The sequence below is a fragment of the Prionailurus viverrinus genome, chromosome B1, assembly GCF_022837055.1.
Source record: "Prionailurus viverrinus isolate Anna chromosome B1, UM_Priviv_1.0, whole genome shotgun sequence".
Lineage (NCBI taxonomy): Eukaryota > Metazoa > Chordata > Mammalia > Carnivora > Felidae > Prionailurus > Prionailurus viverrinus.
The window spans coordinates 165,694,074-165,709,085 of NC_062564.1; the positions used below are offsets into that span (position 1 = coordinate 165,694,074).

The following is a 15,012-nucleotide window of genomic DNA, read 5'->3' on the forward strand; positions in this document are numbered from 1 at the left end:
TTTAAATTTATTTATTTATTTATTTCTGAGAGAAAGTAAGGCAGGGAGGGGCAGAGAGAGAGGAAGAGAGATAGAATCCCAAGCAGGCTCCATACTGTCAGCACAGAGCCCGACCCGGTACTCGAACTCATGAACTGCGAGATCATGACCTGAGCCAAAATCAAGAGTTGGACACTTAACCAACTGAGCCACCCAGGTGCCCCAGAACACGGTAATATTTAAAAGGCAGTGTTTGTTGAGTGAATAAAAGCATTTCTATCTTTAAAAGTTTTTTTATGTTCTGTAAAAATATGAAATGGTCAACTCAAAGTATAGGATTATCTTCTTCCTGCCTGCCTTCCTCTGGTTTTATTTTTCGCTAGCATATAGCAGGGTACTGTATGTACCCACAGATGATGAGCACTTAGTGGAAAATGAATGGACTTTGTACAGGAGTTTCTGAGGTTTGTGCTTTACCATGCGGAGTGATTAAGAATGAATTCAACTGCACTGCTCTCTCTGACCTCCAGGACTCGTCACAAGGCTGCGGTACCCAGTGAATGTGAGGGAGAAGAATGCACCGACCACTGCAGGATTCAGCTATGGTAACTCATTTCATAGTTGCACTGGCTAACTTTCCTTGAAAAAAATCCACCACCCCAAGACCAGTTTAGATGTTTAGGATTCCACATAGTAGAACTGTTTTCATAGTTTTATAGTATGGGTTTTTAGATGATTGTACTCATAGCTATGGTAACCCTCGATTTTCTGTTTTCATCATTATTCATAATTCAGAAAACTTCCTGTTGGTGAAAAATAAGCCCTGCCATGTTATTTCTAAAATAAACCAAATCCTTCCCTGGTTCTCACTAGCCTTGTTGGTTACTCACAGGAAGTTAAGGATGGGGGTAATAAAGAAGGCATCCACTTGAGGTCTTTGTTGCTTCCAGCAAAAGCCCTTTAAACAGAAGATTAAATTCTTTCCAACCTGATGTAATTGGGGGAAAAAAACAAAAAACGAAACTGAGGGGGAAGAATGCTAAAGGAGGAAGCTTTTTTTTTTTTTTCTAAGCACTTTTAAGCTCTATTATTATTAGCATATTGTTCATCATCTTCTTGCTTTCTGCAGTTCACGTTGCTTGTATTGTGACGGCTCGGAAGGCAGTCCATCATCCCCCAGAGGGTGGAAAGCCACCTTTTGTAGTTTAGATGCACATTGCAAGTCTGCTGTATGTTTTACTGGCAGTTGTACAAGCCTGTAACTTTGACATTGACCTTGGTTGTAGTTTCTTTGTTTCCCGCGGATTCATGCTGTGTTCTCCTTATTAAATGTTATCACTTTCTCCCTCTGTCTCACAGAAAAATGGGAGATCAACCCTTCAGAGCTGACCTTTATGAGGGAACTGGGGAGCGGACTGTTTGGAGTCGTGAGGCTTGGCAAGTGGAGAGCTCAATACAAAGTTGCAATCAAAGCTATTAGGGAAGGTGCCATGTGTGAGGAAGACTTTATAGAGGAAGCTAAAGTGATGATGTAAGTTACTCTGTTCTTTCCCATTGCTCTTTTAGCCTGGCTCCAGCTAATAGCCCTGCTGGTTTCTTTTCCTATAGTAACCATATGTATGCATGACTTCCCTCCCAGGAAGCTCACACACCCGAAGCTGGTACAGCTTTATGGCGTATGCACCCAGCAGAAACCAATTTACATTGTTACGGAGTTCATGGAAAGGGGCTGTCTTCTGAATTTCCTCCGGCAGAGACAAGGTCATTTTAGTAGAGATATGCTGCTGAGCATGTGTCAAGATGTGTGTGAAGGGATGGAGTACCTGGAGAGAAACAGCTTCATCCACAGAGATCTGGTAATCAGAAACCATCTGTGTTCCCATTCGGTGGCCCAGTTCCTTTGTGACACTGGGGCAGCACATGAGCAATGATGTATTAATACCCACTTTCTGTTCTCAACAGTGTCCCATCATTATCTTTAAACTTGGTCAGTTTGACTTGCCTCATAATTTTAACAGAAAGATCTTTAGTAAATCTAATACATCTAATACATAATTACGTAGACAATTGTATAAATAATATGTAATTACATAGGTAATTATTTCTAAGCAACTTACCATGTATTAAGTACTTGAGCCCCGTTAAGAATCTCAGGTGACAGCTAGTCTTTCTGATTGTCATTGATACGTAAGAAAATTAGCTTGAGAGACAGGAAATGACTTGCATAAGGTGATAACGTGGGGAAGTTAAGGGCTGACTGTCACTAAATCCCCAGCTCTTTCCCACCGCATACACTGTAAGCTAGAACAGAAGCTACAACAGAAACCCTTGGGTTATTTTCCTTATTTCTCAAATCACTGGGAAAAGATGGAAGCCCATGTTAACTCCTCAAAATACTAGAAAAAGGAATCTATTACTGGTTCTAAATTATTGTGATGGAGATACTTCTTAATTTCTCCTCTCTCTCTCTCTCTCTCTCTCCCTACCTCCTCCATTTTTTCTTTCGTTTTTTTCTTGTCTGCCTATTCTTCTCAAATGTATCTATTTTCAGCTTGTTGATGGACCTATCAGTTCCTGTTAAACCTTAAAGGTGATTCTTTCATCAAAAAGAATGTGATTTTCCACCTGGGACTTTTTTCCATATTTTAGTTGTTGTTGTTTTTAAGTAGTGCTGGCTTCATGCCCAGCACAGAGCCCAATGTGGGGTTTGAACTCAATACCCTGAGATCAGGACTTGAACTGAGATCAGGAGTTGGAAACTTAACCAACTGAGCCAGTCAAGGGCCCCTTCACATTTTAGTTTTAACTTTTTTGTCATAAAGCATGGATGCATTTCTTCCAGAGTAACAGTAAAGCGTTTACAAAAATTTAACAATCACCTTAAACAGGCATTGCTTTAATAGGTATTTAACACATGTTGACTCATTTAATCATTATAACAACTCTAAGAAGTAGGTACTATTATTATTCTCACTTTACAGATGAGGAAACTGAAGCGCAAATAGGATAAAATAACTTACCAATGATCAAGGAAACTGTGGAGTTGGGATTTGAACCCGGGGAGTTTGGCTCTGGAGTCCATACTGTGGCCACTGTGCAATGCCATCTGTAGTCTTAGATTATAATAAAGAGCTGAAGATTTGTATATGGAAGACTTAGATTCTGTTTCTACATCTGTAAATTGTGGGTGGGTTAGAATACTGGTTTGCTCACAAGACTGCTTCCACCCCCACCCCCAGCTTTACTGAAGTATAATTGACAAAATTGTATAAATTTAAAGTATAGAGCATAATGACTTGATATGTGTACACATTGTAAAATGATTATCACAGTCAAGTTAATTATATCCATATCTCACATGTGGTTAAGAATGCTTAATATTTATTCTTTTAGTAAATTGCGATTAAATAATACAGTGTTATTAATTATAGTTATTGTGCTATACATGAGGTCCTCAGAACATAATGAGTTTCACATTTTTTCTTAAGATTCCTTATATAAATAATGTCATACAGTATTTGTCTTTCTGTCTGGCTCATTTCACTTCGGATAATGCCCTCTATGTTCATCTCTGTTGCCACAATAACAAGATGTTTTTTTATGGCGTATTCCTCTGTGTGTGTGTGTGTGTATGTGTGTGCATATACCCCACATCAACTTTATTCACTCGCCATTGATGAACAGTTAGATTGTTTCATATCTTAGCTATTGTAATGCTCCTGTGCATATGGGGGTACAGACATCTCTTTGAAGTACTGATTTCATTTCCTTTTGTATATATTTAGAAATGGAATTCCTGGATCATATGGTAGTTCTACTTATAATTTTTTGAGTAGACTCCAATACTGTTTTCCATAATGGCCGTACCAATTTACATTCCCACGAATCATATACAGGGGTTCCACTTTCTCCTCTGTTTCCTCCTTGCCAACTTTTGTTATCTCTCGTGTTTTTGATACTAGCCATCCTGATAGATGTGGAATGATATCTTACTGTGCTTTTGATTTGCATTTCCCTGATGATTGATGATGTTGAGTCCCCTTTCATATACCTGTTGGCCATTTGTATGGGTTTTTTTTTTTGAAAAAAATGTGTATTCAGGTTCTTTGCCCCTTTAAAAAATTGATTATTTCCTTTTATTTGGTACTGAGTTGTATGATTTCTTTATATATTTTATATAAACCTCTATTGGTTATATGGTTTTGCAAATACTTTCTCCCAGTCTGTAGTTTTCCTTTCTATTTTGTTGACTATTTCCCTTGCTATGCAAAGGTTTTTAGTTTGATGTAGCCTAGTTATTTATTTCTGCTTTTGTTGCTTGTGCTTTTGGTGCCATATCCAAAAATTCATTGCCAAGATCATGTCAAGGGGCTTTCCCCTGTTTTCTTCTAGACCTGGATTCAGGACTTACGTTTAAGTCTTTAATCCATTTCAGGTCAGTTTTTGTGTATGGTGTAAGATAGAGGTCCAATTTCATTATTTTGCATATAGATACCCAATTTTGCCAGCACCATTTATTAAAGAGACTGTGTTTTCCCCACTGTGTGTTCTTGGCCCCTTTGCCAGAGATTAGTTGACCATATATGTATGGATTTATTTCTGGACTCTATATCCTTTTCCGTTGGTCTATATATTTTTGTGCTAGTATCATACTGTTTTGATTACTATAGCTTTGTAATATAGCTTTAAATCAGAACATGTGGTGCCTCTAGTTTTTTTCTTCTTTCTCAAGGTTGTTTTGGCTACTTTATGTCTTTTGTAGTTACATATGAATTTTAGGATTGTTTTTCTATTTCTGTGAATTGTACCAATGGAATTTTGAAAGGGATTACATCAAATGTAGATTGCTTTGGGTGGTATGGACTTTTAAACAATATTAATTCTTGCAACCCATGGACAGGGGGTAGCATTCCATTTGTTTGTATTGTTTTTTTTTTTTCATCAAAAGTTTATGAGTTTTTGGATTTTTGCCTTTTTGGTTAAATTTATTTATTTATTCCTAACTATGTTATTGTATTTGGTGTTATTATAAATGCATTTGTTTTCTTAATTTCTTTCAGATGTTTCATTGTTAGTGTATAGAAATGCAACTGATTTTTGTGTATTGATTTTGTATGATACAACTTTATTGAAATTATTTATTAGTGCTAATATGTTTTTGTTTTTTTTAGAATTTTCTACATATAAGATCATGTCAACTGCAAACAAAGACAATTTTAATTTTGCTTTCCAATTTGAATGCCTTTTCTTTTTCTTGCTTAATTACCCTGGCTAGGTCTTTTAGTACTATGTTGAATAGATGTGGTGAGTGGACACCATTGTCTGTTCCTGATATTAGAGGAAAAGCTTTTAGCTTTTCATTGTTGAGTATGATATTAGCTGTGGGTTGGTCATATATGACCTTTATTATGTTGAGGTATATTCCTTTTATACTAACTTGTTGAGAGTTTTTATCATAAAACTCTTTATGATAAATGGGTATTAACTTTTGACAAATGCTTTTTCTGCATCTGTTGAGATAGTCATATGATTTTTATCCTTCATTCTGATAATGTGATATATACATATACATATACCACATTTATTGATTTGCATATGTTGAACCATCCCTGCATCCTGGGGATGAATCCCTTTTGATCATGGCGTATGATCCTTTTAATGTATTGTTGAGTTCTGTTTGCTAATATTTTGTTGATGATCTTTTAAATATCTGTGTTCATCAGGGATATTGACCTATAATTTTCTCTTCTTATAGTGTCCTTGTCTGGCTTTGGTGTCAGGGAAATGCTTACCTCATAAAATGAGTTTGGAAGTATTCTCTCCTCTTCAATATTTTGGAAGAGTTTGAGAAGGATATGTGTTAGTTTTTCTTCACATGTTTTGTAAAATTCAGGGCGCCTGGGTGGCTCAGTCGGCTGAGCATCCGACTTCAGCTCAGGTCATGATCTCACGGTCTGTGAGTTCGAGCCCTGCGTCGGGCTGTGTGCTGACAGCTCAGAGACTGGAGCCTGCTTTGGATTCTGTGTCTCCCTCTCTCTCTCTGCCCCTCTCCTGCTCATGCTCTGTCTCTCTCTGTCTCTCAAAAGGAAATAAACATTAAAAAAAAAATGTTTTGTAAAATTCACCAGTGAAGCCTTCTGGTCCTGGGCTTTTCTTTTACAAGACTGTTTTCAAGATTACAACATATGATTGGGGCAAAGGACTCTGTAAAATAGAAGATGTGATATGTATATATAGATATAGATATAGATATTATATCTATATCTATATATGTAAAACATTCCTTGTTCTTATTATGCTTAGCAATAATAAAGAACTTCTCTTTGTCATATTGAAAGTTGTGAATTAAGCACCTTCCTCTTTTTTTGTACTTTCAAAACTGATGAAAATTGAATGCCTACAGGAGTATGGCAGACTACATCTGTCCACACAGGCCATATCTTGGTGAAAGCAATTTTGATAATTTTGTGCTTATGATATTGACATCACTGTGGTAGTTTTGTGTCACCCCTGAAGGGAAGATTCTGATGCTCCTGTCTTTTGAGCAAAGAATGCTGTTGACCATGAAGTGAAGGCATTAGAAGGCATCTCCGTAGGAAAAGGGGGAAATCTGGGGAACTTTAGAAGAGACTCTTAAAATGCATTCAGCAGGAATAATTTCATATAAGTGGCTGCCACATACAGAGAATAAAATGCTAGAAGTATCAGGAATAAAAATGCACCTGGGTGGCTCAATCAGTTAAGCCTTGGACTTTGGCTCAGGTCATGATTTCATGGTTTGCTCACCATCAGGTGAGCTCAAGCCCCACATAGGTGAGCTTGAGCCCTGCGTCTCTCTCTCTCCCTCTCTCTGTCTCTGCTCTCATGGGATTCTGTCTCTCTCCCTCTCTCTCTGCCCCTCACTCACTTGTCCCCTTTCTCTCAAAAAAGAAAATGCATCTTAGCCCACAGGTTATGGCATTAAAAATATTGTTACCATGTTTCCCTTCGGAGAAGTACTATCTTTTTACAAAACTGTTTTCTTGAAATTTAAAGAATGGGCAAGAGAATACAAATTAAATAATCCAGAATTGTTTTTGACCAATTTCATGTATCATACTACAATATACTGGAAACATTATGAACGACAAGGCAAACTATTTTGCACATGGCTGGGTTTTTTTTGTTTTTTTTTTCTTTTGACTGAGAACAGGACAACCAGTCATTGAGCAAAACTATTGGGTAAAAGATTAATTACCTATCAGTTACCTTTGTTGTTTGTCATTAAACCCACCTAGTGAGAACCTAGATTAAGGACTTCGAGAGATGTCATTATCAGGGCACCTGGGTGGCTCAGTCGGTTAGGTGTCTGACTCTTAGTTTCGGCTCAGGTCATGATCTCACAGTTCATGAGATGGAGCCCCACCTCGGGTGCTGACAGTGCAGAGCCTGCTTGGGTTTCTCGCTCTCTGTCCCTCGCCCATTCATGTGCATGTGCATGCTTGCGCTCTCTCAATGTCTCTCTCTCTCTCTCAAAATAAATAAGCTTAAAAAAAGAGAGATGTTATCAGTAAGAAAATCTCACAGTTTAATAAAAATAGGAATGGGAGGGGGGGAAGTAGGTTGATCTGGTTAGTCCTCATTTGGGTCTGACAATTGGTGACGTCATGTAATAATGCTCTATTGCACATACGACCTGCTGACCTGTCTTCCTACCCATTTTTTCAAATATATGTTGGAGACAATTCCACGGGGATAAAAACAATTTATGAAGAGACATTTCCACCTTCTGTAAATGTTGACTGGGCTATATTAAGTTTAATATAAACAGAATTTATATTTTTTTACTTTGTAGAACTTTGTAACTCTTATACCATTGAAACGTTATTTTCCAGGCTGCCAGAAATTGTCTAGTAAATGAGGCGGGAGTTGTGAAAGTATCTGATTTTGGAATGGCCAGGTAAGGCTGAGTCTATGTGAACGTTTTCTATCAGTTTTGGATTAAATTAATATGAGACGGTGACCTTTGAAGGTACAGAAAGCCTGGCTTTTTCTTTGCAGTTTGACTGTGTCAGCTTCTTTCTCTGAGGCCTATTTAAGAGCTGTTTTTAAACCACATCTTTTGTTCTATTAGCAAAATATCTGTAGTACTCATCATTTTCATAGGCAGACTAATTGTTTTTTCTGCTTTTTAGTGTGTTTTGATATAAGGAAATAAAATAAATTAGATTATCTGTATTTTGAAAAATTTCTTTGCTGAATGTATCCATTTTACTGCTACCTTGGGCTTTTTCTCAGGTCAACAAATTGTGGAGAAATTATGACTTCTTCATGCTTTATTATGTGGCTTCAGGTGATAGTCACATTAGCTTGTAGAATTAATAAGCATGGGAATAATCTGCACTGACGAAGGAGAAAGGAAATCTTGTTCACGGTTCTGTGATAAATGAATTCATTAAAAAAGCGTACATTGCAATGTTAATAATTCTCTCCACTAGGTGGTAGTATAGCATGTTAAATATGTTACTTTCATTTTTTTCTTGGTTTGGGTTAGATTTCTAGAATCTTTTGTTTTCACAGAAAATGTATTTAGGGGTAAAGTTCTTAGAATACCCAAATCTGTTGTGTTTTATTCTCATAATTTTTGTAATTTTAATGGTGTGTTAGAAAAGACCTTGAAAACATACTGTTTGTCCTTTTCCTCCTCTCTGTCCATTCACTCATCCGTACATCCATCCGTAAAGAAATTAGGTGTCTACTGTGTACCAGGGTGTTAGGCTGAACCAGAGCAGAGAATAAGGCATATGGGTCCTTGCCCGCATGTGGCTTATATTCAGGAGGAGAGAGAGAGACATAGACCTGAGACAATCATGGAGAAGGGAAAACACAGTGGTGTGACAGAGCAGGGATCAGCACACCATGGCCTCTGGCCCAGATGTGACCCAACACCTCTTTATTCAGCTTGTGGGCCAACAGTGGTTTTCCAAATTTTAAATGATTGGCAAAACTTAAAAGAAGTTCGTGACACGTGAAAATTATCTGAAATTCAGATGTCAGTGTGCGTAAATACTTACGTGTTGTCTGTGGCTGCTTTCACACTACAAAGGCAGAGTTGGATAGTGGTGGCAGAGGCTGTATCACCTGAAAAACCTGAAATATTTATCACGTGACCCATTACAGAAGAAGTTTGCTCATCCCTAAGATAGAGGTCACTTGGGGCTAGTGGGGGCAGTGATGGTGTGGGGCGGGGTCATAGTAGCTGTGGTGCTTTGGAAGACAGACCTCTTTGTGTTTTTTTCTTTTTGTTTTTTGTTTGTTTTCTTCTCACATTTGTATTTCCATTCTGGTTAACATACAGCACAATATTGGTTTCAGGAACAGAATTCAGTGATTCATCATTTACATACAATACCCAGCGCTCATCACAAGTATCCTCCTTAATCCCCATCACCTATGTAGCCCATCTCCCACCCACCTCCCTCTATCAGCCCTGTTCATTCTCTGTCATTAAGAGTGTCTTATGGTTTGTTTCCCTGTCTCCACCTCCCCCATATGTTCATCCGTTTTGTTTCTTAAGCCGTATGAGTGAGATCATATGGTATTTGTCTTTTTCTGACCGACTTACTTTGCTTAGCATAATATACTCCAGCTCCATCCACATCATTGCAAATGGCAAGATTTCATTCTTTTTGATGCCCGAGTAATGTTCCATTGTATATATGTACCACGTCTTCTTTATCCATTTATCAGTCAATGGACGCTTGGGTTGTCTCCTTAGTTGGGCTATTGTTGATAGTTTTGCTATGCTGGGGTGCACGTACCCCTTTGAATCTGTATTTTTGTATCCTTTAGGTAAATACCTAGTAGTGCGACTGCTGGATCATAGGGTAGTTCTATTTTCAGTTTGTTGAGGAACCTCCACCCTGTTTCCCAGAGCAGCTACACCAGTTTGCATTGCCACCAACAGTGCAAGAGGGTTGCCCTTTCTCTGCATCCTCGCCAACACCTGTTGTTTGTTGTTGTTTCTTGTGTTGTTGATTTCAGCCATTCTGATGTGAGGTGTGAGGTGGTATCTCAGTGTGGTTTTGATTTGCATTTCCCTGATGATGAGTGACGTTGAGCATCTTTTCATGTGTCTGTTAGCCATCTGAATGTCTTCTTTGGAAAATGCCTACTCATGTCGCAAGACCTCTTTGAGACCAGGATATTTGAACTGAGACCAAAAAGGCAGAAATAGCCAATTAGGTGGAAATCTGAGGCTAAAATATTCCAGGTGGAAGAAACAGCAAATATAAAAGCTTGAAATCTGGGACAAGCTTGGCCTGCTGAAGGAATCAAAAGAGGGCCAGGGTGGTTAGCCCAGGGCCAGCACAAGGAGCAGGTATGAAGCCACAGAAGGAACAGGTCATACAGGCCATGTTTAGTTCCTAATGAGAACAGGACTGCTGCCTGCCTGGGCAGTACTTACCCCTGCTCTTTATATGCTTTTTATGAAGATTTTCTCTGAGGGGCAGTCCTCCAGTTTCACATGTTTGATTTTCACAGGTTTGGCTTTCAGAAAATCTGTGCTTTCGCATCAGCCCCTCTAAAGTCCTCATTAAACACTGAATTCCGACTCCCCTGATTGGCAACTTGATCCAGCCCATGGTGGCATTGTTACCATCCTTGTCCATGCAGCAAAGGAATTTTGTGCAATTATGTGAATGTTTTCTCATGGAGCTTTTAGAAATTAACTTGATGTGTTCATGTGATACATAAATGCATTCCTTTTGTAAATACATATAGAACACATAACGGAAAGGGCTGAAGTCCCCATATTCACCGCCCCGATCAAAGGTCCTCCCCCCAGCCAGAGTTACCAGTTTGTGTGTGTCTATCCAGAAGAACATAAGTAAGCTTGCATAGCAAAAATTACATAGTATTGTTTTGAGTGTGTAATTGTGTGTGTGGGGGGGGGGGCAGATGTCATGGCATATAAATATATACTCCACCATTTACATATGTCATTTTGCAATTTGCTGTTTTCATTTGCTGGAGGTTTAAATTGCACTCTGTGGAATTGTGGGGGCTAAAAGCACATGCGTCTCCAAATGCTCTGCACCACTTCCTTTAGAGCAGCTCTGCTTTAGATGTTTTACATGTGGGCCCTTCGGGTTAAATTTTGTTTAAAGAACAAAGTTGCTAACCCCCCCCCCCCCGAAAAAGTTTGCTAACTCTTTTATTGTGTTCTGCCTCTATTATAAAAAACAAACACAACACAGAAACACAAAAGGGCAGGTACTAATGTTACAACGTGCCCATCTCAAGCACATAAATGAAGCTCAGAGGAAGATGGAAATCACCAGGCGTGGCCACTGAGGCAAACATTTAGCTTCAACCGGATGCTTGTTGGACTTCAGTCAACTGTGTTTTTGATTCTAAGAGGAAAGAAAAAAAAAATTGAAGAGCATGTACAAAATGTAGATCATAGCTCAGAGGCATAAACCTATGGCGTGTCTTACTTTAGGTATGTTTTGGATGATCAGTACACAAGTTCTTCTGGTGCAAAATTTCCAGTGAAGTGGTGTCCACCGGAGGTGTTTAATTACAGCCGCTTTAGCAGCAAATCAGACGTCTGGTCATTTGGTAAGAACATGGTCTCTTTTTCCTCGGCTCTGCTCTGAAGAGGAAGTGGGCGCATCCGTGGGTGATCCTTCTCTTTCTTTTTCCAGGTGTTTTAATGTGGGAAATATTCACCGAAGGCAGAATGCCGTTTGAGAAAAACACCAACTATGAAGTGGTAACCATGGTTACTCGTGGCCACCGACTCTATAGGCCGAAGTTGGCATCCAAATACGTGTACGAGATGATGCTGAGGTGTTGGCAGGAGGTAACGATTTTTTGTGTGCTTTCTTCCTGAATCCTGAAAACATGTAGGGATCTGGGCTTGGTAGATTAGTAACGTATAGTCTTCACAGCCTAGTGAGTCAGTGCACGTTTTGTATGATTCCAAACTCTAGGTGGAAAGCCAGCCCTCTCAAATCAGGTCTGAGTAACGGGAAGAAGAATGTGAAGACATGGAAGATGAAAATAAGATAATAAATGCAGGCTGCCACCCCACTCCCAAGTAGAAATCCTGTCCCAGTTGCCTGAGTTAGGGACTCAGGGAATAATCCTGGAGAAGTAGCTCTTCTTTCCGCGGACTTCTTGTAGTGTTGAACTATTACTCTTTCATGAGAGAGGGTTTCTTTCTCCAAACCTCGACTTCCCCAGATCTCTTTACTCATAGTCTTTGGAAGGGTTCCTTCCCCATGTATTAAAATGTCACCTCATAGAAGAGATTAGGCACTAAAATGACTTTTGAAAGATAGTATTAACTCACATATATTGTGTGCTAGGCACGGTACCAAGTGTTTTAGATTTAGTTCTCAAAATAACCTTTTGAGGTACAGAGACTTTTACTGTGACCACTTTGTGGATGAGAAGACCAGGGCCCACGAAGTTGACACTTGTCCAAGGCCACTTTGCTACAGAGAGGTGGAGCCTATGCTCGTGGTCACTTACTATGATGCCTCCAAAGAGCACTGATTGGCATGGGAGTGGCCTGGGCAGGAAGGGCTGCTGGGGGTGGGAGAGGACAGTGTGAGCAAAGGTAAGGTGGTGGTAATGAGTGTGGTGTGTGTACCTGAGGATAGAGATTGGTCTGATAGAGTAGAAAGCCCATGTGAGAGTTTTTGTGGGAAATGAAACTGGATAGCAAGAGGGTGGGGGAGGGGAAGGGTATAGAGGGCACTGCGAATTAGCAGGACTTGATTTTGCAGGCAATAAAGAGCTCTCTTAGCTTCTTGAGTGGGAACACAAAAGCAGTGTAGGAGAAAGGTTTGTCTAGCAATAGTATGTGTAGAATAGAGAAGTCCCATTTGGAGATGCCTGCATGTTCTAGTACCAGACGATCAGTATCTTGCAGTTATTTGAGTTTGAGCAGTGAGAAATTAGTTTTGGAATGGATTCTGGAACCCACAGCTTCTCTTTGATTTTTCGTTGTAGAAACCGGAGGGAAGGCCTTCCTTTGAAGATTTGCTGCGCACGATAGATGAACTAGTCGAATGTGAAGAAACTTTTGGAAGATAAGTGATGGTGTGATCTGTGACTTCCAGATTCCAAAGCATGAGGAAGAAATGGCACTTTGTGGCTAACTTTTAATTTATTTAGCACTCGGATGTGTAGATTGTTTTACTTATAAAGTGGAAACACCTAAAGCATTTGCTTCTAGACCAGCCTGAGCTCTGGCACTGAACCTTTCAGATTATGGAAATGCTGCCTTAGAGATGGCGATGGAAAGCACTCACTTTTATCCATTCCACAGGTATTTGAGTGCCTACCACGTGCGAGGTACCATGCCCAGACCCCAAGGTTTGCCCTTTTTAGGGGTGTACATGGGGCCATGTTAGCTGGTGCCAGTGAAGGTCAGGATATCTGGGAAGAGATAGGGAATTAGAGCCTTGTTCCAGCAACCCTTCTCTTTCCTTTGACGTCTGTGGAAATCTGGGCCTGAGGCATTGTCTGGAATGTGGGTTCTGGAAGAATCAGGAACCCATCTTGGATAAGTACCCTTCTTTTGTTTTGAAAACCTCTGTTTTCAAGACTGCGATTAGTATTACATTAAAAAGATTTGTATGCTGTATATATTGTAAATATATAATATATAAAGATATATATTTATAAGAAACATGAGTTGTCTTTTAATTAGCACGTTCAATTCTGTAACACATGAGCTTTCCTTTTTAGGACTAGGGACTGTGCCTTGCAGCTGTCAATTTCTTTTCCCCCAGGGATCAAATATTCCTTATCGAAGAGAAAAAAGTCTGCCATTAATATTCCCTCTCCATTTAGGCAGACATGTTTGGGGGTACCTGTCTAATTTAAGCCCCTAACCAGGCCCATGTTTGGGCTGATTGACCCTGCCCATGGTATCTATCACTAAAAGGGGTTAGGTAAAAGTTGAACTAGGGGTAATCAATCACTTTTTATGGCTTAAGAATCTGCCCCAGGACATAGATGCTGTAAGTGGAGGTGCTGGGCTCTGGGGGAGAATGATGAGAATGTGATGTTCACAACAAAGCCTACCCCCACTGCAAGCAAGACCCAGGAGCAAGTTCAACTTCTGGCGGAGAAACCAGGAAAAATGAAGAGAATGGTATATTGAGCCATCTCCCAGATGGTTTTCAGGAGACCTGGTTGGACTTGGATTCCTGGATCAGTGAGTTTGTCCCAGTGAGACAGTTATCTCAGTGAGATAGCCTCATGGTAGACCCTGTGATCAAGTTTGTTTGAGTGGGTTTTTGACTGTTAACAATCTCTGACTAAGACACCAGCTGAGGTGGAAACTTCATTTTCGCTCATGAGCCCAGGGAAGAGAAACAGTTTCTTATCAGTAGCAGAGGCCATGTATTGCCCCATACATTTTTCTTGGTTTTACGGGGGTAGAAAGCTGAGAAACACCCAACACACAGGGCCTTTCTTAAAAATTTTTTTTTTCAACTTTTATTTATTTTTGGGACAGAGAGAGAGAGAGCATGAACGGGGGAGGGGCAGAGAGAGAGGGAGACACAGAATCGGAAACAGGCTCCAGGCTCCGAGCCATCAGCCCAGAGCCTGACGCGGGGCTCGAACTCACGGAGCGCGAGATCGTGACCTGGCTGAAGTCGGACACTTAACCGACTGCGCCACCCAGGCGCCCCCAGGGCCTTTCTTTAAGGAGTTCCGATCACTCTGGGGACTGCCATGGCGTCCCCTGTGCCACAGGTGTTGTGTGAACACAGAACTGTTGCTGGCTGTCTTGAGTAGTGCCTCCCTAAGACCCTGGGGGGCCATCTCTTTCCCTTTGGGTCTGTCCATCCACTGAGAGCTGTCCTTCCGTACCCTCCTTATAATGGAAAAAAAATGATCTTAAGTCTTGTCACTGTCTGTTTGCCACCTTCCTCCTCATCTTCCTGTTTACCTGTACCCCCATCACAAACACATACGTACCTTTTAACTGAATTGTAACTCATTCAAGGAGTTGACCATATTCGT

At 40.1% G+C, this 15,012-nt stretch overlaps 1 protein-coding gene across 3 annotated transcripts in view; it reads left to right on the forward strand.

The window, feature by feature from the left end:
- TEC (tec protein tyrosine kinase) overlaps positions 1 to 13,666 on the forward strand; it is a 125,453-nt gene extending 111,787 nt beyond the window's left edge. For all 3 annotated transcript variants that reach the window (XM_047856560.1, XM_047856561.1, XM_047856562.1), the window contains exons 12-18: positions 510 to 584; positions 1,339 to 1,510; positions 1,619 to 1,835; positions 7,854 to 7,918; positions 11,465 to 11,583; positions 11,670 to 11,827; positions 12,985 to 13,666. In XM_047856560.1, coding sequence (XP_047712516.1) covers positions 510 to 584; positions 1,339 to 1,510; positions 1,619 to 1,835; positions 7,854 to 7,918; positions 11,465 to 11,583; positions 11,670 to 11,827; positions 12,985 to 13,068 — 890 coding nt within the window. In that variant the 3' untranslated portion in view covers positions 13,069 to 13,666. The remainder of the gene's footprint in view (positions 1 to 509; positions 585 to 1,338; positions 1,511 to 1,618; positions 1,836 to 7,853; positions 7,919 to 11,464; positions 11,584 to 11,669; positions 11,828 to 12,984) is intronic.
- Positions 13,667 to 15,012: the final 1,346 nt, after the last annotated feature.